Source organism: Thunnus maccoyii, chromosome 18 (genome assembly GCF_910596095.1).
Source record: "Thunnus maccoyii chromosome 18, fThuMac1.1, whole genome shotgun sequence".
NCBI classification, from domain to species: Eukaryota; Metazoa; Chordata; class Actinopteri; order Scombriformes; family Scombridae; genus Thunnus; species Thunnus maccoyii.
In genome coordinates, this window is record NC_056550.1 from 21,311,149 (window position 1) to 21,332,672 (window position 21,524).

Below are 21,524 nucleotides of genomic sequence, written 5' to 3' on the forward strand. Positions count from 1 at the left end.
AATAATAATCAGTATAAATATCTGTATTATTTCCATTTATGAATGTAGAACTGAAAACTTTAACAGCGACCACTTGAAAATAATGAGAATGATAAATTCCTGACTATTTTTCTCCATGAATTGTCGCTGACCTGACACGATGTTGCGTTGCAGTTCCTCACTGTGGCCACTTGAGGGCAGTAATGATTCTGAATCAAGCGGGCAGCTCAGGTCTGAAAAGTGAAGCCAATGCGGAAGTGACTTAAACCTGCATTCTCTCTAATGGCCAGCAGGGGGCGACTGCCTGCTTTATTATGTCAGTAAACAGTTTCCTAATGAGTTTATGGTCTCAATCGCTCGTTTCAAGTCCTCTTCAATACAGCTGCTGTTCATTTTGTAAATTATGGCGCCATTTAGAGTAAAATAAACAATAAAGCAGGGTATGATTGGGGCGTCGCTACGTTGTGACTGACAAGTCGTTACCACGGTGACAACGTTGGTTAGGCAACGTAACCATGGCGTAACCCGCGATTCACAGAGTATACGCGTGAAATAGCCGTCGCTATTTCAGTGTGTTTTCAGCTCAGTAATGTTACTTGTTAAATATTGGTCGTCCGGTAAGTAAGCCTGTTTTTTGCTAGGGAAAATTAACATTAGCATTAGCACAGTTAACCATAGAGCAGTCATTTTCAATATTTCTTTCAAAATTGTAGCTCTACATACAAAACTCATCACTCCAGGGATACAACCAGGTAGTATCCAAATAAATTGATAAGGGATATTAATAAATAACATTTACATAAACTGCAGTTGTGTTCACATATTGAAACGTATTCTAGGTTGAAATGCTGGTTGATCTGAATGTGTTGATGATCGGTTACTGTCCTCTAGTGGTCACAGTGAGGAACTGCAACAGTACTGGTGAGTACTTTTACTTGTGGTAGCTTAAGATTCTTGTTTTATCTCATTTTATTTATAGGTTGTATTTTTTTAACTTGCTCATTTCAATCAACAAATTTGTGAAAGTATAAAGAAAATTTCTCCCCTTACACATGTACAAAATTTTGTAAAGCAATCACTATGTCTCACATGACCAAGTTTGTTTCAGACTTAATGAACCAAATAGGTGATTAACTGTAGTTTAGTTAGTCACCTAGAATACTACCCTGAGAATACTATCCAGGCTATCAGCTAATAGAGCAGTGTCCAAATTCGTTTTGTCAGAGACAGTAAAATTCATATTCACTGGTTTTGATTTGTTAGATTTAAAGTTCCCCTCCAGACATATTTGAAGATGAATATAAAATACTCTACTTTGAATAATAATTTTGTCTATGTTTTCCACAAAAAAAGTTCAATTATCTTGTTAAAATTCTTAAAATGACATCTCCTCCTTCTCCCTCATTACAAATTCCAGAATATATGAATATGTAAATATTGTTCATTTTGAAAGTTTAACTGCTGGACACAAGATGTCTCCTACTTCACTGTAAAGTCTGTTCTCAGTGTTTGTGCACTGGAGGCTACAAGTTTCCACATCACACTTATGTAAATTGAATATTGGACCAGAACTGGTCTAATATTCACAGCAGTTAAACACACTCCCCAACATCTCTGTTTCTTCCATAAAGTATTACTTTTCTTTAAAATTAATAATAGAGTGTACATGCAGAAAGTGACCATGATTTCAGAGACTGGGAAGTATAATAATTAATGAATAAATAATTAATGACATCGTGCTGGTGGGAACTGATGTGTTTTATGGTACTGGAATTCCCCCCCCCCCCCCCCGGTGGCCCTCACCTTTCCCAGTTCAAAGAAGAATGAGTCATGTCACTGGAGGAGGTGGAGTTTGGGACTTGGAGATATGCTGTCTTGTGCTTGGGGACAGAATGGGGTGGAGCCCCAGCAGAAGGGGGAGCCGTGGGCAGGGGCTGGGTGTAGGAAGGGAAAAGTTGGACTGGGTGGTTTCACAGGGAGCAGAGGCATTTGAGTCAGGGCACACATGCCTCAGCTGTGAGAGGCCCTACTCCCCTTGGCTGGCTGGCATCCCAGAGCAGAGGCAGAGAGAGACAGAGGCAGAGAGGGCTGAGAGTGAGAGACCGAGGGCGAAGAGAAAGTTAAAGTGTTAAGTAGACTGGGAAGAGGCAAACAAGTGGCAGAGAAAGTTTTCTGCAAGAAAAGAAAAAGGATCAGAGACTGTGTTGTGTGCAGCGTTGCTCCTGTAGGTAGTTTGTCAGTGGTGTATTTTTATCTGCAGCGAGTGTGCAAGTGGTTTGTATTTGGAGTTGACAGCTATGGCAGATACAGGTGTCAAAGAGGAGCATGTAGCCCTGGTAGAAGTGCCTTATGATGATGATGAGGTCGCCCTGGTGGGTGCTGCCACCGAGCCAGCGGTAGATGATCATCACCATACTGAGAAGGTGGACATGCTACTGACCACTACCTCTGGAGACAAGAGTGAAGCTCAGATGAATGGGGTCATGGTTCTGTCTCTACTGGACAAGATTATCGGGGTGGTAGACCAGATCCAGCAGACCCAGAATGGGCTTGAGGCCCGGCAGGAGGCGATGGAGAAGTCAGTGTCAACCATCCAAGGGGAGCTGGCTAAGTTGTCCAAGAATCACGTCGGCACAGCCAACACCGTCAACAAAATGCTGGAAAAGGTACGCAAGGTCAGCGTCAACGTCAAGACAGTGCGAAGCAACCTGGAGAAGCAGGCGGGCCAGATCAAGAAGCTGGAGAGCAACGAAAACGAGCTGCTCAAGAGACGCAACTTCAAAGTCCTCATCTACCAGGTAAAGTGGGAGGGAGGATACTGCAGTGTGTGTATGAGCTTGTTCTTTATTGTTTTTGACACATAGACTAAGTAACAGCAAATATTCCTTGCTTGAGAACGTGTTGATAAGCAAAAGATGAAAATGAATTTACACGTAGCTATTAACACTAAAATTACATTGACAGTACATGTTAGTCCCGAAAATGGGTGTGTTGCATTCCCCGCATCACAAAGGAAAGTTGAAAGGAGGTGTGAAATGCACCTGAAAAGTAATTGGTGCGTCAAAGCAACCTTTTGACATCATCTCACCAGAGAGAGTTAGAGTCACACTGTGGCATGAATTGACCCTTGTCAGTGAAATGGGGAGTAATAGTTTCTTAGACGAGAGGATGCTGGTCAAAGCTTCAGCTCGGTGGTTTCCATGACATAAATATCTGAGGCACTTTTTCCTAAAATCGAACTGAGTCTTCAATGTTTACAAAGAATCAGACACTTCGGTACTCTTAATAGAAGCTGTTGTACAGTTTATATTTACGCGCAGTGTGAGGTAAAATGAAGACCAGTAGTGACCTCTCCCACTCCACAGGGATTCATGATTACCCAATGAAACTATATAAAGAAGTTGGTGTAAATAAAAATATAAGGCCCATAAACACTGGCATGAGGGGCTACTTGAGACAGAAGCAACGCCCCACTTCTAAGCACTCAGAGGACAGATAGTTGGCAGGCTGCTGACGTGTGCGATGAAGATGTTTTTTTTATTGTAAAGATTTCTCAGAAGTGAGACACACTTCATAAATGGTGCACAAACCTGCACTTGAGTATTCAAAATTGTATAAAGTATTGGGGCAGGATCATTTGCACTTCTCCTCAGGCCAATGGAAGAGTTTACAACAACAAGGACTGTGAATATCTTGGAAATGAAAATAGGAAGAAAAAGAAAAAAAAGGACACAATCTGAGTTCATGTGTGAGAGTGTGACAGTGCAACTCTGACCAGTCTAACTACCATTGTGAATTTGAGACTCATCTCTTTTTTTAGCAGGACGTGCATGCTGTCATGTCTGGCTGGTAAACTTTCAGTCTACAGCGTGCACGGTAGCACTTCTGCTTTAGTTTACTTTGTGAGTAAAAAGGTCTCAAGGCCTCTAGAACCAGGAATTCGTCATAAGAACATAAATCAAATGAAAGCTCAAGAAAATGTCAGCCACTTGATGCGCTGCATATCTTAACCTCTGCAAAGATTTTCTTTCAAAAACATTAGTAAGAGTGACTCTGAGGGGTGCAAGCCTTGCATGAGTAGAACGTACTCCAGGATCTGTATCGGTAAGCACAAACTTTTTCAGATCCCCCCTCCTGGGATGTCCACTGTGGGAGCAGGTTACACTATTGGCATCTTGCAGAAATCCAATCATAGACGCTAGGCCTTAGTAAATTACACTTGTAAAGCAGGTGTCTCCTGCTGTTTGGGACACTGCACGGTTTACTGTAAGCCTCCTTAATTACATGTCTGTGTGCAGTTGTCAGTGTGGAAGAAACTGTGCATAAAAGGGGTGAACAGTCTGCACCTCTCCTCAAGAGCTTGCACCGTTTTATAAAGCTTTTATAAAGTGATTTTGTATGTTTTTTTGATTTTTTATTTTGAGTAACGAGTTATGCTTGCGTTTCAGCAGACACTATGAATCAGTCATTTCCTTTTGGTATTATCAGATCCGTAATACCCTTATTACTGTCTAAACCTGTTCACCGTCACATTTTCAAAGCAGTCGTAGGCGTCGTAGCCTCCATGTTGCAGAAGCGGTTTTGGGCTCCCACGATCTATTTATTTCCAGAGAATGGCTGCACCGTGTCCAGTTTAATTAGAAAGGCTGATCAGATATTGGCAGCATTTCAAATCAACACTGGCTCTCAGTCAGATTTCATTGCTTTCAAGCCTCTGTGTGTTAATGTGTTAGAGTAGGATACGTTTAGAAGTAGGTTAAGGATGGGATAAAGGTTAGGGTTAGGTATGTAGAGGTTATGGTTAAGGTTACAGTAAACGTCCATGGAATTAATGAAAGCTAGCTCAGTGTCCTCACAAGTAATACCAACATGTGTGTGGGTGTATGTGTGGGTGTGTGGCCATTCCTCACCAATATTGGCTTTCACCTGCAGTGTCAATGTCAAGCAAGGCAAGCATTTGAGTAAGACAAGTGAAACATTTTCGTAGCATTACTTTTGCTGTGTAGGACCATGTACTCTGCTTTGTTAAGCTGATGTTGGCTTTAACTGTGAGTGCCGTATTTTCCTCGTATGTCACTCTGTCTCCGCGCCCTGAGAATAGCCGCATACTTCAAAGTTTCTAACCGGAAAGATTTTGACACTGATGCTTTATAATTAAACCTGCAAAGATGGTAGCACGCAGGATCCCCTGACAACAGCTGGGTGTGGCAACGAAGACATATTTATCAAATGCTCATTACATATCAGATATGCATCACAATATCTTTAACATCTTCAATTGTACCCTCTCAAATTAGATCTCTGTGAGTAATGTTAAAACAATGGCGTTGCTATGGTTTCCTATGAAACTGACATATGAAACAAACTCACTGTAGTCACACAAGAGCAAAGAAAACTCCTCATTAGAATCGCTATTCTGCAGCTAAATTTTTAAAAGATCGTGCTTACATTTTGGGAGTTTAGAATGTGAAATTCATGCTCGGGACAAATTTCATCAATAGGTGGTCTCTTTCTGGACTTCACCGGCTGGGGTCTTACAATTAGAAAGCCCTGACTGTCCTTGCAGCAGCTGAGGGTCTTCCTGCTGCACAAGGCTCAAGCAGCCTGTCACCAGAGCTCTGCGGTCCACAAATGGCGCTGCTTTTATGCCCCCGCTGCGTGTTTCTCCCTTGACTGTACTGCATGTGATATTAGACCACTAGTCTTTCTAGGAGAGGCAAACATATTGACCCCAAATGAGTCACTTCATTTCCTTATTTCCTGTCAGTCTCATATAACCAGACAATTTACTATTTAAGTTTGGCCTCGTAAGACAAATTTCCTGTTGCAGTGTTCGCCAATAGCAATAGCTGTCAGGAAATAAACACAGACCCTAGATGTTTCTTAACAACACAATTCTGATTAAATGTTTTATAGATAATATTGATAATATTTCTAACTGAATTGTCACAATGGTTGTAATAAAATGGTTGTTAACATTTCAAATGTACCTCTAGAGGCCTTTCTGTTTCTGAAGCAACTCCATATTCAAGCAATAAAGAAGTTGCAATTGTCTTAGCCACTGTTAGGCATGATTAAAAGTGAAGGAGAAACCTATTTGCTTCTTCCAGTTTCTCAGTTGCCTGACATTACGAGAAAAAAAGAGGTATTGTTTTTACTAGACAACCACACTAGTGGTGCTGCTCTGACGGCTGAGCCTCGTGCTCATCCTCAGGCAGACCATGCACGTCTATGTCATTGTTTAGCACACATTAATTGTCTTGGCCTTCAATTACTATCTCGGACTGTTGCTGGCTAAAAGTCTTTAGAGCACTCTGGCTCTAACTTGGCTCAGCCCTCCACATGTTCCATATGGTCTGCCCAGGTGACAGAGGAAGACTTGTATGGTAGGGGGGGGTCCTGCCATAAGAGAGTAGTTTTTATAGTAATCCCTGCACTTTTCGGCTGTTAAAACAAAAGAGTTTAGATGAGGCAGGCTTTGGACTGATCCTTTTAATGCAAATGCAGCATTATTTTAATTTTATTTTCATGAATTTATACAAATTTTGGTACAAGGCAAGGCCAAAGTTTATTTACATAGCATGACCCAGCCCTTAGTGCTCAATGTGGTAGTTCTGTTAGCATACCTAAAGTGAGCCAGCCATTTGGAGACAAGTAAGTTATCCCCTAGAAAACAATTATACTTGAAAATCAGAGCTCTGCTAGTAGTGGGATTGAACTATAGACTGTAAAAAAATAATGGACATAGCTATCGTGACGTCACCCACTGGTTTGTGGACTCCTGTTTTGAAGCCTTGAGTTCAGCTTGTTATTTTTTTCCCACCCGCATTCTGCGAAGACCTGCCCCAACTTTGCTTCTGACTGGCTCTGACCCTGATATTCTTACCCTACACCTAACCATCTCCTCATGCCTGAACTTAACCAACAAAGGCAACAAGTACTAGCCGATCAGAGGCAGAGTAGAGTGAGTCTTGCGAGTGTGGGTGGGGAAAAAAAATAAGGCAAGTTTGGCATTTTGACCATCGCCATCTTGGTTTTTTAGAGCCAGAAGTGACCATATTTGGACAACAGGGTGGGGCTGACCCTAATGCTAACTGCTAGCTTGATTAGCACTGTGCATTTACAGTCTATGTTATTAACTGTGATGGTCATAATGCTAATGCTAATTTTGGCTAGTGAAAAACGGGCTTAAAACCAAATGTACTTACTGGAAAAACTGAACAGCTGACTCCTTAGAGGGTTTAGTGCAACCAAACGCTGAACAAAACTTTTTAGGCGACCAAAATGTTACAATTAACTTTCATGAACTGAAAATCCACTAAAATGGCAACAGCTACACCTATATTCCTATTCTAATCTGGGGTTACGTTACGTTACGTAACGTATGTTACCAACATTGTCGCCATGGTAGTGACTTGTCAATCACAAGGTAGCCACAACCTAAAGCATACCCTGCTTTTTTGTCTATTTTACTCTAAATGGGACCATAATTTACAAAATGAACATCATGCTGTATTGAAGAAGACTTGAAAGTAGCGATTGAGACCATAAACTCATTAGGAAAGTGTTTACTTTAACTAAGTGTTTTAGTTATTGGCGTGTGTGTTCCATAATGCACGTTATCTATTAAACTATGCGGATTAATCCACTTTATGCAACGTGATATTGTCTGTCCATCAAAGTGTGAGATACTACTGCTGTGTGTCTGGAATCGGGGTGTGTTTGGCTGCAGCTCAAGGATGGTGATAGCCATGTGGTCACCTCTATCAGGGAGATGTAAGCCTTCTCAGTTACAGACTGCTTCTTCTATGCCCACCTCACAGACCTTGCAGAGCTCAGATCACAGCCAACAAGCTTCACCACCAGCCACAGCCCATTTTTCTTTAATAGCTTTTAATCCTGCCCAGACTATATAACTCAGTTCCACTTACTCCAGACGCACTTACTTCAGCTGCAGTTTTTGGCCACTACAGCTTACTGAATCTTTGTTTCCAGGCATAAATCAGATCTCTGCTTCATTACACAGAGGATAGTTATGAAGCACTTAACCAACCCCTTACACGCAATAGCAAACAACTGAGGAGTCCCAAAAAACACTCGACCAGCAGCACCAAGTTAGTGTTGTGATTCATCCTGCCAGCATTTCTCTGCCGCTCCTGCCAGGATGCCAACTGGGTGTCCTCCCTTCCTCTAAGTTTCTCTCCCCTATCACTCCCACTGTCTCCCATTCTACTCCCACTCAGACCTCTAATCCAGAACCAAGGGCACGGCTCATTCAGTATTTCCTACAGTACTTGTATGTACTGTAGTATGTTGTTCACTTCCAGTCTGTCCTCGCCATCATTCTCCCTCCCACGGTGGTCCTCATTTCCAGGCTGGTGGAAAGATATCTGGCAGGCTCCACATTTCACTGTTGCATGTCATCTACTATGTCGAGCTAGTCCTGAGTTCCAATGCTTGGAGGCGTGTGAGCCTCTGCATGTAAAATGTGGTCCAATAGTTACCTTTTTAAGAGTGCATTCATGTGTTGCTTGCTAGGAATAATGCATACAGCTGCAAATTGCATGATAAAAAAGAAACATTTCAGATATATAGCAGTTACTGTTACAAAAAATGTTTTTGGATGTAAAGATAACCCATATTATTTTATGGCAACACTCATTTTTGAGGACTGCAGGTCAGAGAAAACACATTACAGTGTCAGTGTGAGACCTGCCCTGCTTCTCATCAAGAGAGTTTTGTAAAGGTTTTTAAACAAGGCTTTTATTTCCTCATTTTCCTCCCATTTCCTATGTTGTGGTAAGAAAAGTGATATCATGAAGCCAGATCTAGGGTTTCTTTTGGCATGTTTGACCAAATTTGGGAATTGTACTGCTCTGATCCTCTCTATCTCACACACACACACACACACATTTTGTACGCCTCAAGGAAAAAGTTAATACAACACAAAGCAAAAACAATCCCTTTTTCATTTCGTTTGTAATTATTTTATATTTCAGAAATAGCAAAACCATTGTCCTTGCTTTAGAAGCCTTTCCGTCTTTGATATCACTTGTTGAAAATGAGTATGCTCTGAAAACAGGAGTGTACCAGCCTGCATCCTCTGTTATTGTTCACTTTGTTTCCTTTGCTTTTCTAAAACGGAGATTAAATTTTCAAGCTGACATGGTCAAAAAATTGTGCATTCATGTTGAAAGGATCTGCCATTTAGAACAGTTAAAACTCAATAAGAACTAAGGGTTGGTGTATCATAGTTGGACAGGTGTCATTTTACACTTACAGTGAATTTGCTTCCTGCTCTGGAGATGCATTTGCTGATAGTGTTAATGTATCCTTTCCTGTGCACCTGTCATTAGGATATACAGTTTGTACAGTAGAAAGAGAATCCCTGCTATTCCAACACGTGGAAACACTGCACATGTCTGTATGTGACAATTATTATCGTCTGTTAGATGTATCTGTCTGATATGGTTGTTTGTGTCTTGGTTCTGTAATGTTTTACTGCAATATTTTAGACTACATGTGATTCAATTTAGCAATGCATTTTTGTGAGCTGTTTCTCCGGCTCTACGAGAGGACACTCTGAGTCACTCCTATTAAAATAACTACATTTTATGTGTCCTGATGCCTGATCTCGGGACCCAGTTGCCTTCCCGTCTTACCAACCATCCCTATCCCACAGCAGCAGACAGATTTACCATCTGAGACTGATCAGGTAACCCCTCGATTTCAACAGTTGTAGTTGTCATCTAGCTTATTGGCCGGCTAACAGAAATGTGTCCTCATACCAAATCACAACTCAGTGGAAGCTGCTGTTACCCTTCGTGCTGTTTATTCCAAGATTTGTAGGCACACCCTACATCTACGAGGCCAAAATAAAAAGTTAGCCAAATGATCTGAGTTGGTATATTAAAGGAGACTGCTACGTTGCTTTTGATTATAAATACACCAGCAGCGATGCAATGGAATAGTGTAGGGTCCTGTTTCATTGAGTGGGTCTGAATTTAGCAATCAGTAGCACCAATTGATTGATTAATTGTTTGTGTGGGTTTATTTTCAGATGAAAGTGCGTGAGTATAAGGCTATGTAGCCTTAGTTTTGGGGCACATAATGTACTACTACTATACTTTATATATATATATAAAGTAACAAAAACACCAATACTGGCGGTGGATATCTCAAAATATCTGCAAATAGTTATACAAAAAGTGTCTCTTAAAGTAGCTTCCATACATTTACTATTAATATAAGTGACTGTTATTGCTGTAACTTAAGACATTGCGTCTGAAAGTAAAACCTGGTCTGTGCAAACATTCAGTCTGAAGTGCAACAGTCAGGTTACCCCCGGTGGTATATTTCCCACTGCTGCTGTGGCGGCTCACTGTTCTTGTTACAAGTATGTGATTTATAGTCTTTCACTGAAACTGTGCCAGGACACGCCGTGGGTTTTGGGTACCCTTGGGATTAGATTTTGCATGCACATGGATGTTTAGAATGATTATCTATAAATAATGATACTTAAATTATGTTATCAGGCGTAAAAGTTGATGGTGAAATATTTGACCTATTTTAAAATGTTATCCATATTTTATCCTTAAATTAGCCCATTTTTTCATATTTTCTAGTTTTTACGGCTTACAAATGTATAATATTATGTTTTAAGGTTTGATACATATGTCTCAGATCAACAGACAAAGACAGAATATTACAGTCAGTTTTTCCATCTATAGTATGCCAGTTGCATTATTCATACAAGCGACAGCTCAATTCAGAACAATGTGTGGGTGACTGGTTTGATGCCTTCCTAACAGTTTCCCCAGGTGTTATTTGTCAGGAGTTATTTGCCATTTAACATTATATTGGTCTAATGTAAGCCAGTAGTTATAGTTTCCTAAAGTTTAGCCCCACACGGTATTCAAGTTGGCAGGTTATTCATGCCTTCGCTTGATCCACCAACGTCACATTATCCTGAAACATGGTGAATATATGAATGATTACAGCACACTCTTTCACTTAAAAAAAAAAACTATTTTAAATCTTTTTAATCCTTGTAATATTAATCATACTGCTTCATACTTAATGCAGCAGAACGTATGAATTCGTGTTTGCTCCTAAACTCGTTCCAGCACTTGGAAAATCTGAACTGAGTTGTTAAATTTGGGTGAAACGCTACTTACTGTTCCAAGTTAGTGTCAATATGGATGGCAGCGATAGAGGGAAAAGGGATCTTGTTATGTAACATATTCCAGTACTGTTGCTGCCAATTGACACAGAGATGTAAATGGAAAAGTAAATTTTCTATCTTTGCATGGGACTAACCCTGGGATTCCAGTGGTTTCAGAGTCATGGATGTGGGAGGCTAAGCTGTGGAAAAGGGTATCCCCATCCAGGCTCCAGTGTATGAAATCACAAATCACTATGACAGGAAAACCAAGGAACTCCCTTCCTGTGGTGTGTGCACTGTAACATGACATCGCCTTGTTGGCTATGAGGTATACAAAGGGCTCTCTTTAGATGAATCTGTCTGTCTATAGACAGAGCAGGATTGGTCGTTTACATTTCCATTACTCGCAGGACACTTAAACATAGTGCCATCAGAGTACTTAAGGGGATAAGGGGGGCTTCATGAAACAGAATTTGCACTGTGCCCTTAGTCACAAGAGTCACTGCAAAATGCCTGAGGTAGTAGGCGGCTGGATTCGTCCTCTGTAAATTGTTTGAGCTTTATTTAGGAGTGTGTGGGAGGCATCAATATTAATGACCAGAGTACATTAGCGTCCTTATTTTAGCCTCAGAGCACTTTTTAGGGATCAAAGCATCACGATTCAGACCTACGGCTAACATGTGAACCTTCACCTCCGTTTCATGTCAATCTCTCGTTTGGCCTTCTCCTATGCTGCTGGAGGGGCACATGGGTCAGTGATATCACTCATTGTGAAAGCTAAGTGCACAGCTGCAAGAACTGGATGGGATCAGACAGCTGGTCCTGTGACTCACCGTAGAGGCCTTTCATCACACTGCCTGAAAAGGAATGGTGTGGGTATGTCTGTCTGTGGGAGTGTTTATCTACAAGCAAGCGGGTTGTTAAATGTCTGCATGTTCGTATGTGTATCATGATTGTGAGCGTTCGTGTGCATGGATTTGTCATCTAAATAAAAGTCAGCCTTTGTACACGTCCTAACCTTTCAGGTGTTAATAAACGTATAATAAGTCATATTTCATATCAGACACAAAACAGGAAAGTCATTTTATCCAAAAAAAAAACGTATTAATGTATGCAATCAAAGCGCGTGCACACACACACACACACACACACACATATATAGAGTATACATATATATATATATAGAGAGAGAGAACAGTATACAGTAAAAAAGCCACCTTACTACAATTAATAGTGGGTGTTGCCATGGAAAGACAGAGCAGATATTACGGTCATTTTTGAACATGCATAAAACTCAGAAACTTCTTTTTTTAAACAGGCAATCTCGCCTGTAAAAATTTTTCACATATCCGCCTTGATAAAGTCACATGTTGACACAGCTATTGTATTATTTCATTGACGCTGCTAATTTAAATATTTAAATAACTAAGCAAGAATAGAAGGAGCGGTGATGTCCCTTGTGTCATCAGATAGAGAGACAAAAAGGGGGGATGGAGAAAGGTGGATGCCAGTGGCTTTAGTCAGTAAGCTGCCGTGGTCTCTGTATATGGCTGATTGAGAACACTGTTTGCTCTGTTGTCCATGGTAACAGTCGGTGGTTAAATTTTTCCCCGAGCCCTCGTATGAGTCAGACAGAGAACATTCTGCGTCTCATGAAATTTAGACCACGAAAAACATTTGCTGTCGTTATATGAATGAGTTTTGAGGGATTACATAAGTTTCACCATAGCTTGAGAAAATTCTGGTTAATTATTTAAATATACCCAGTTCCCCCAAAGCAGGAGACGCTGCTGATCTCCCATAGAGATGATGATGATGATGATGATGATGATGATGATGATGATGATGATGATGATGTCCTGCTTCCTGCATCTTTGCCTGTTCTACATTTCCCTCTCTCTCTCGCTTCCCTCTCACAGTATGTTTTAGTCTTAGTTGTTTACCAAAATCTTTCCCCTCAGTCTGCGGGGACTTTTTAATTGCATCTCCTATGTTGTTCCTTCTCAGGCAGCTTAGACAGTTGTTGGCTTGTCTGAGCAAATTAGTTACACACACACACATGCACATGCGCACGCGCACAGTTCCCACTCAAACTTGCCAACTTTTCCATGAGGTATGATTCACACCACTCCTGGAGGGAAGAAACATTAGTAACAGACCCCCTTCTCATTGAGGAGAGCACACATATACTCAGTCACCATTCCCCAGGCACCTGTCAGTTAATACACACACACACACACACACACATACACACAAACAAACAGATTACAGACTTTTCCATTGCCGGAGAGTGGGAGGAGAAAGGAAGGTAACACGGGGACACTAATGGACTTTCCATCTTTTTCCTCAAACTCCAAGTCTCTTTGTTTGCAATCAGTCAGTGAAACCCAAACAGGGTTCGCTGATATTATCACAATTACCTCAGATGCAGAGGGGAATTGACTCAACTTCTCAGAATGCAAACAAAGAAAGGTTCCAACATGCAGTGTCGGTATTATTGGATATTGGTTCCCACAGGCCTTAAAGCTAAGATTAGATATCACCGAAACATTTCAAAAATGTGACAAAAATATAACCAAAAATCACAAGTAAATAATAATGCAATGATAAAACAGCAGCTTTAACATGTAAAAAAAAGTTAGTTAAAAGTTAAAATTAATTAAAAAATCCTTCAGTGAGTATGGAAATTCTTTGCAACGTGTGTGTTTTGTTTTCCGTTTAATTTAAGGTATATGTCAGAGGACTTTTGTGCAGTGATGAGGCACAATATGGAACTGACATGTTGTAATTTTTGTATGACCTCAGCTGTTCCCAGAATGCTGCGTACTGTGTGTTTCCACTTTTGAAGTTTCCCGTTCAGGCATCAGAGCTGCTAGTACCTCTTATGAAAGGTGTTCACAGTTCGGCTTCATGGAAAGAACTGCGGGTCAGTGTTCCCGTGCAAGAGGGCGGGCGTACATGAATATGGTTGCATAATCATGCATTTGTATGTGTGTGTGTTTCTATGGAAATGTCGTTTCCATATTGTCACCAGGAACACAAGAGATACACTCTTAACTGGATAGAACTGGTCTGGATAGAAACGCCATTTTAGGAATCTATACTTTGCTTCCCGTTTTTTTCCCACCAGCCAAATTTACCTCACAGTCTTCATTTAGATCTGGTCAGAATTTCCTGTCTTTTCCTGTCTTGTGTTTATAATATTACATCATTCTGACAGAATCAATGGAAAAAATGCTGCTGCAAAACTATGCGCTCATGGATTCAAAATATCTCTAACGTTACCATATTACAGCTCGGCCTCACTTTGCTCGTCATGTTATGTCTGCAAAGCAGGTGCAGAATTTATTTTAGTTTAATTGTAACACACTCACAACAACTGAGAACCTAATGTTGGTATATTGTTGTAGAGATGTCAGCTGTTTATCCAGCTAAACTTCATCACCCACAGGAGGCGACATGAGGAGTTGGTTGCTATGGTGACAGAGCGCTGTGTTTATCTGTTGCTGTGTGGGAGGGGAGGGTGTTGTGTGGCAAGGGTGTCGGTAGGACTGAACGCCGCAGTGGCCGGTAGCCAAAGAACGGTAGATGGAATCCGGAGAGAGGGAAAGGCCAGCCCAAAATAAACCCATACAGAGCAGGATGGCCTGGCCCACTCCATACACAGCACCAGATAAGGAGGCAATGTCCATTTTATGATAGGATCGAATGGCAATATTTGGACTGCCCTGGGAGATGTGCAGTTCATGTGATCTGACAGGTGTCTGTCTTTCAGATATCTGACTTTAGAAGTCAGATATCAGGATTAAAATCAATTTTTTCTATACATACTGCAAGTTTCAAATGACTTACCCATCTTATTTGCTTTGAAAAAAGGTATAGACATGTGTTGATCCTTTTTCAAGAAACCCTCATAACAGATGAAACTGTATCAGGAAAAAATTTGACCAAACTTTTTGAAGACAACTACATTTTTTTTTATATGCTTATACCATTTCTTCCCTCAAACGCAGACACAGGCACAGTTTTCATTAAAATGCGTGGGGACTAGAATCAAGCCTTGTGTCACATAAGATGAGACACGTGGAGGTGTTGCAAAATCAACCAACAAGAACAGAAGCAGAAATGATCTAATCTGTAGTGACCACTGCGCTGCAAGAGTAAATACGATTCAAATGAGATCGGATGACGAAGATGCTGGCTGTGTGTCAGGAGCAATGCGTAAATGTAATCTGTTGACATGGTGATGATGGTTAATTTGACAAGTTATTGTTGCCTTAACTGTTTGTTTTTTACACTATTATACAATGAATAGCTTATGGTGGAAAAATAAACAGACATTTTCCTTCAGCTAGCAGTGCTGCACTGTACTGTGTCTATTTTCACTGAGGCCGTGCTCTGCAGGAAAATCAGTCTGCATGTGGCAAACAGGCTGACTCCACTCTCTCCACTGGGGCAATTTTGGACAAAAATGAATAGGATACATATTTAACTTTTCTATAAATTCAGCACAAACATTTGTTTGGCTTCAAATTTCAGTTTGAAGCCAAAAATCAGATTATGAACCTTTTACTCCTTCCTCCTAATATATACAATTATCTGCACTGTGTTTCCATTCTCAACAACAACAACATGGTACCGCTAAAACACAGACATAAATCAAATAATGCTTTCATTGTTTCATTGTTTCATTGTTTCTTTTTTTTTTTTTTTTTTTTAAATATTTGAGGTAATTTGTGTTAAAGATCTGCCAGTCCCTAAAGATTTTAGATTACACAAAAGTCTAAATGCTGTTGTATTTTAGAGGTATTTCCACCCTGATAAGAATGAATTTGGATAAATAAATTAAATACTTAAAAAATACCAGTATAAGTTTTTGCCTTCAAAAATCCCACACTGGTCAAACTCTAGTTCATATTATGTGGCAGGCTTCTGCAGTGGGAAGGTCATGGTGACTTAGTCTTACATTTCTATTAAAAGATTATTATTTTTCCAATGTAACAACAACAAGAAAGCCAGTGAGGATGGTGATGGTGCAAGGAGTGAATCAAAAGAGAAGCAATGAGGTGTGGCACAGAGGTGCAGCATGATGGGACTACTAATCCCTCTAGGGGGTCACAGACATGCTGTTCGGAGGGGGGGATAACATTCCTAGCACAGTACTGAGTCTCCCTATGTGGATATCTGGTACCATACCAACAGTGTCAAGCAACATGGAATCAAGCCGTAGTGCTGATTGATTGGCAGCTGTCAGCATTACAGAAGAAAAAAAGAATAAAGATAATTACAGATAATTAGACAGATAATTTACAGAGTAAATAAGCTGCTTTTCTTCATGGAAACCATTTAGTTACTATGTGTGCACTGTGAAATTGAAGGCTTTTTTCATGTTCTAGAGTAAAACACCAGGAACGGGTATGAGTCTGTACTTGTGGGTTTACACATGTGAATATGTTTTGAACAGGTGCAAATGTTCTGTGCTTCTGTTACATTGAAGTTAAATTGAAACTGTACTAACCACCAAGTATTTCCCGTGAACTGAAAGCAGAATTATTAATTATAGATCTTTTAAACATTTTCCCAAGCATTTAACTGTAAAGTCCTCTGAAAGTCTCCTTTGTCTACTCTTAGAGTTGAAAGGCCCTTAAGTCACAACAACGAAAGTGTGTGAATTCACATTTTTAGAGAAATGATTGCAAAATGGCAGGAAATGCACCTGTGGTTAGATGTAACAGCGTGTTGGCTTTAGTTTCAGTATGACTGTCTAAACGCAGATACTATAGGCTTTCTTTGAAGACTCATAGTTGTATTAATATTTAGGAAATGTATTCTATGCATGCAAACATATCAGCCTCAGTTCATATATTTTTATAAAATAACTGTGTGTGGACTTGTTGGCATGTGATTGTTCTCAAATGATTGACGCCACTAGATGGCACTCCACACCAGCTACAAGCAGTCAGCTGTAGTGTGCACTGAATCTGTAAAGTATCATGCATATATTTTTATTTCTCAAGACTATGCTAAACAAATTGCCATAATTTACATTAATCATACAATACAATAAGTGTATCACATTTCTGTTAATATTGTAATATTGTAGTAAATGTCAAATTGAAAATGTTGTTCAATGCCTATATTGTGATCCATTAATATCATGCTGCTGAGGCTAACTAGTCTCTTGTTTTTCCTCCTCTTCCTTATTTTGCTCCTCAGGACCAAGTGAAGGCCCCAAAGGCATCCAAACAGAAGACAGCACAGACGGTAGCTGAAGGTGGATCCGTGGAAGGCCTTGAGCAGATAGTTGAGGGAGATGAGGGACATCCTGTCAATCTCAATTCAGATGAGGAGGTGGAGATCGAGGAGATTATTGAAGAGTCTCGTACCAAGCGCTTCCAACGCACCACCAAGCAGCAAGTGGACAACATAAAGAAAGCCTTCTCCAAAGAGAAAATGGAGAAGACCAAACTGAAGACCAAGGAGAACTTGGAGAAGACCAAGCAGAGAACCCGTGAGAACCTGGAGAAGACAAGACAGAGAACCCGTGACAACTTGGAGAAAACTAAGCACAACCTGGAGAAGAAGATTGGCAAGCTCGGGACCCGCATGACCCCCAACATGGAACGCAGGGCGAAGATGAAGAGCTCCAAAGACAAGGTGAAGAAGTCCCTTACCCCTGACCACACGGTGTATGCTCGCTCCAAGACCACTGTGTACCGCGTACCCCCCTTCACCTTCCATGTTAAGAAGATCCGAGAAGGGGAGGAGGAGGAGGTGATCCATACCACAGAGATGGAGGAAGTGTCAGAGGCTGAGGGCCAGCCAGGGGGAGAGGAGAACGGGCTGGGTGTGCATGTGGAGCTGGAGGAAGCGGAGCTGGTGCATGTAGACAGCCCAGAGATGGAGGCTCTGTTGGAGGTGACTGAGGACTCTCAGCTGGTCACGGTGGACGCAGACCACCTAAAGAAGGCCCAAAGCGAATAGAGTGTCCCAGCTCTGCAGGGCTGTGAAAGAAGAGAAGAGAAGAATGAAGAGGGAAATGGAGTGTTGATGAATGAGTTTAATCACAAGGACACAATATTAGTCGTGGGGACTTTCTAGACGTGATCACAATTTGTTTTCAGTTCTCTTTTTATTGTATCCAAAAGGGATGCCTTTCATATTTGATCCTCTTTAGCATACAAATAACAAAAACAAAACAAAAACAAAGCTCGCTTTTGAAACACACTGCAGCCTGCTTCTTTACTCATGGCTGGCTAGACATGCAGGTCTAGGATATTTGCTGTTTGTTATTGGTTTGATAAATTGAGTGGCTATAAGAACAAAAAAAAAGGTATAAATAGTCTTTGCTATTGAGATGTAATGTATAAAATAATATCTGCCATGTATGATATGCACATTAATAAGTATGGTAAAAGGAAGTTGTTGGCAAGATTTATGTTGTAATGGATGGTTTCAGTGTTGTAATGTGCACATGTGAAACTAAAAGAAATGAAGACGTAATAACGTTTAGGCCTTCCGAAGAAATGATGAGGAACAGAGGACATTGGTCAGACGTTTCCATGACTCGATGTTTACAAAAACATTACCCCTGTTGGCACAAAGAATTAGGACATAAAGCTTATTTACTACCAATTACTCAGCACTTCTGCCAAATGTTACGATGTAATGTCTCTCACATGACTGAAATGTAAATGACTGAAAATAGCTGTTAATGTCTGTTAAATTATAAATTATATCAAGAAATGAAAGGAGTATTAAAATATTGTCAAATTCAATGGTATTTAAACACTTAAAGATTACACCACAGTAATCGACTGAAGTTACTGTTGTCAACTTGTGCCAATCATTTAAAATAATGATTTTTGAAGAATAGGAAGAAAGTCAATATCCTGTATGTACATTTTTTTTTATAGTACAGTGCTTTGATAAAAAGATAGTGACAAAAGTAAATATCTTTCTATTCTGGGTCCTTAATTGGTCAAAATTTCAGCCATAATGTAATGAAAAACTCATATCTAACAACAATGAAATTTTTTATGTACAGTAACTTTTGCTGCGGTGTATCTTTACAATGCATGCTTGTTAGCATGCTCACAGTTTGATCATCATTTACTGTAATGTTTTGATGTATATTCACCTTTTCATATCTTTTTGCATCTGGGCACATTGTACTCGCCAAGTTCCACATATCGCAACGCTGCACAGAGGAGAAGAAAAATGACTGTGTCACCATGGTCACAGCTCATCACAGTACATTTGCACATCCCTATTAAATTTTCCCCAAGGTAATTGCAGGCAGAAAAATGATGGTCTGAAGAGCAAGATGACAGTTTAATGACTGACTGTGTAACATGTGGAGATGCAAATGTCATCCTAAATGCAGCTGGAGAAAGACAGCAGACTGCCAGGTACTATGAATGGTGTGGCACTTTACTAAATGTCAGAACACCAGAACAGCATGATCCAGTCCACAAACGTTTTTACAGAGACCGGGTGCAATCTTGTGTACTTCCTCTGAATTATAGGAGGAATGTCCACACTGATGATAAAAAGCTGCCTCACCATGATTTCATAAAATGTTTTTATCATTGGAAGTTAGAGAAGACGATCATAGAGGATTAGAGGATGATTGGATAGCAATCAGTCTGAGTCTAACTGACAAAGGCAATGTTCAATCATTGCCAATTTTCATACATGTAAGGGAAGCACACAGAGCTCAGGACAGGAAGAAGGTGAGCATACGGCGTCCATTTTCCTCCCTAGAGACTGTGTGTGACCTTGATGTGGTTTAGGCATGCAGAAGCCCAGTGTGAAGCATGGAAAACCATTAAGATAATCAATGGGCTGGGGAATGCAATTAAGGAGAGTGCTCCCTCTGAGCACAGAGCAGGGTAGAGAACAGTGGGGATTGAGAAAAAAAGTGTGTGTATGTGTGTGTGTGTTTGTGAGGTCTACAGTGTGTGCATATCATATACCCACACTGATATTTTGGTGAAACTGCAAGTTAATATTAAGAAATCCACTGCAGACTTGTGTCATCACATAGACATATAATTATAACAGAAATGTTGTTGTTGTTTTTTTTATTGAATTTTAGACAAAAAATATCTACATTGTCTTGCACACCAAACATTGAAACACTTGTAAGATATTGGTCCCTGTGTGTGTGTGTATGTGTGTGTGTGTTTTTGCCATCATGTACATTTTGCCCTGTTTTAAGCTACTGGTTTATAAAAAACTGACCCAGCCTGCTATAAGCATAAGGTAGTTCATGCAAAGTTTATGTAGAGACATTCTTATCAAAAGAATAAATAAAAAAGAAAGATTAGTCACACTTCTGCAACACAAGATGTGACACATAATTGCTCTTGGTGTTTATGATTCATACTCAAATAATGAAACTTGTATTTTCTGTTGTGTTTAAAAGGCATATTTTGCCTAACCACTTCAATATAAATAAAAGCTTGCTGATTAATATATATACTGCCTATTATTTTAATTTGTTTAATTTTATGAACCTTTTATATACTTGGTTGTGTGCCAGCTGTGAGACGTAGCTTAGGTAGATCAGGCACTGAATTACAGTGGTGGAATGTAAGTAAGTACATTTACTGTATAGCATAGTACATAATATAGTAAAGTATCATTTTTAAGTGTAGTTTAAGTATTTCAATTTTATGCTACTTTGTAGCACCACTCCTCTACAGGGTAATAGTGTACCTTTTTTCTTCGCTACATTTATTTCACAGCAATAGTTTCTTTTCAGATCCATATTTTATACACAAAATATTTCATGAAATATCTACCTGGACATGTACATGTCAATGAATCAGTATTAACATTTCAATAATAATAATAATATGGCTATCTATCTATCTATCTATCTATCTATCTATTTATCTATCTATCTATCTATCTATCTATCTATCTATCTATCTATCTATCTATCTATCTATCTATATAACACTCTAAATGGAACCATTTTGCACATTGAGTACTTTTACTTTTGATTCTTTTAAGTAAGTACATTTAACTACCAATACCTGTTAATATTAGTATTACTACCTTCACTTAGCATTTTGAATGCAGCACTTTTACTTGTAATAAAGTGTATTCCATTAAGCTAAGGTAAAAACATTCATCCACCACCATTGAATTATGATCAGGAGAGAGTTCAATAATGAACAGCCCTGGTGTTATTAAACTCTTGATGACGTCAGCACTGCCAGTAACTCAGATGACTTCCAGGCTGGCTGTTCCGTCGAAGTGCACCCCCGCCCTCCGCAGCTAACGGGCTCACGGGCCTTCTCTGCGGACTTTCCGCGGGGAGGGTTTACAGCGAGGAACAGCGCGGTTGCGACAGCAGTAAACACGACGT

The 21,524-nt window shown here is 40.1% G+C and overlaps 1 protein-coding gene across 2 annotated transcripts; it reads left to right on the top strand.

Moving 5' to 3' along the window:
- Nucleotides 1-305: 305 nt before the first annotated feature.
- Nucleotides 306-20,625, top strand: cavin1a (caveolae associated protein 1a). 2 transcript variants are annotated; one of them, XM_042393756.1, is made up of 5 exons: nt 306-596; nt 693-731; nt 819-900; nt 1,792-2,777; nt 17,360-20,625. In XM_042393756.1, the coding sequence occupies exons 4-5, from the start codon at nt 2,277-2,279 to the stop codon at nt 18,125-18,127; spliced, it is 1,269 nt and encodes a 422-aa protein (XP_042249690.1). In that variant the 5' UTR covers nt 306-596; nt 693-731; nt 819-900; nt 1,792-2,276; the 3' UTR covers nt 18,128-20,625. The 2 variants fall into 2 exon arrangements, with proteins under 2 accessions (XP_042249690.1, XP_042249689.1); XM_042393755.1 differs by having other exon boundaries at nt 306-731.
- The last annotated feature ends 899 nt before the right edge of the window (nt 20,626-21,524 follow it).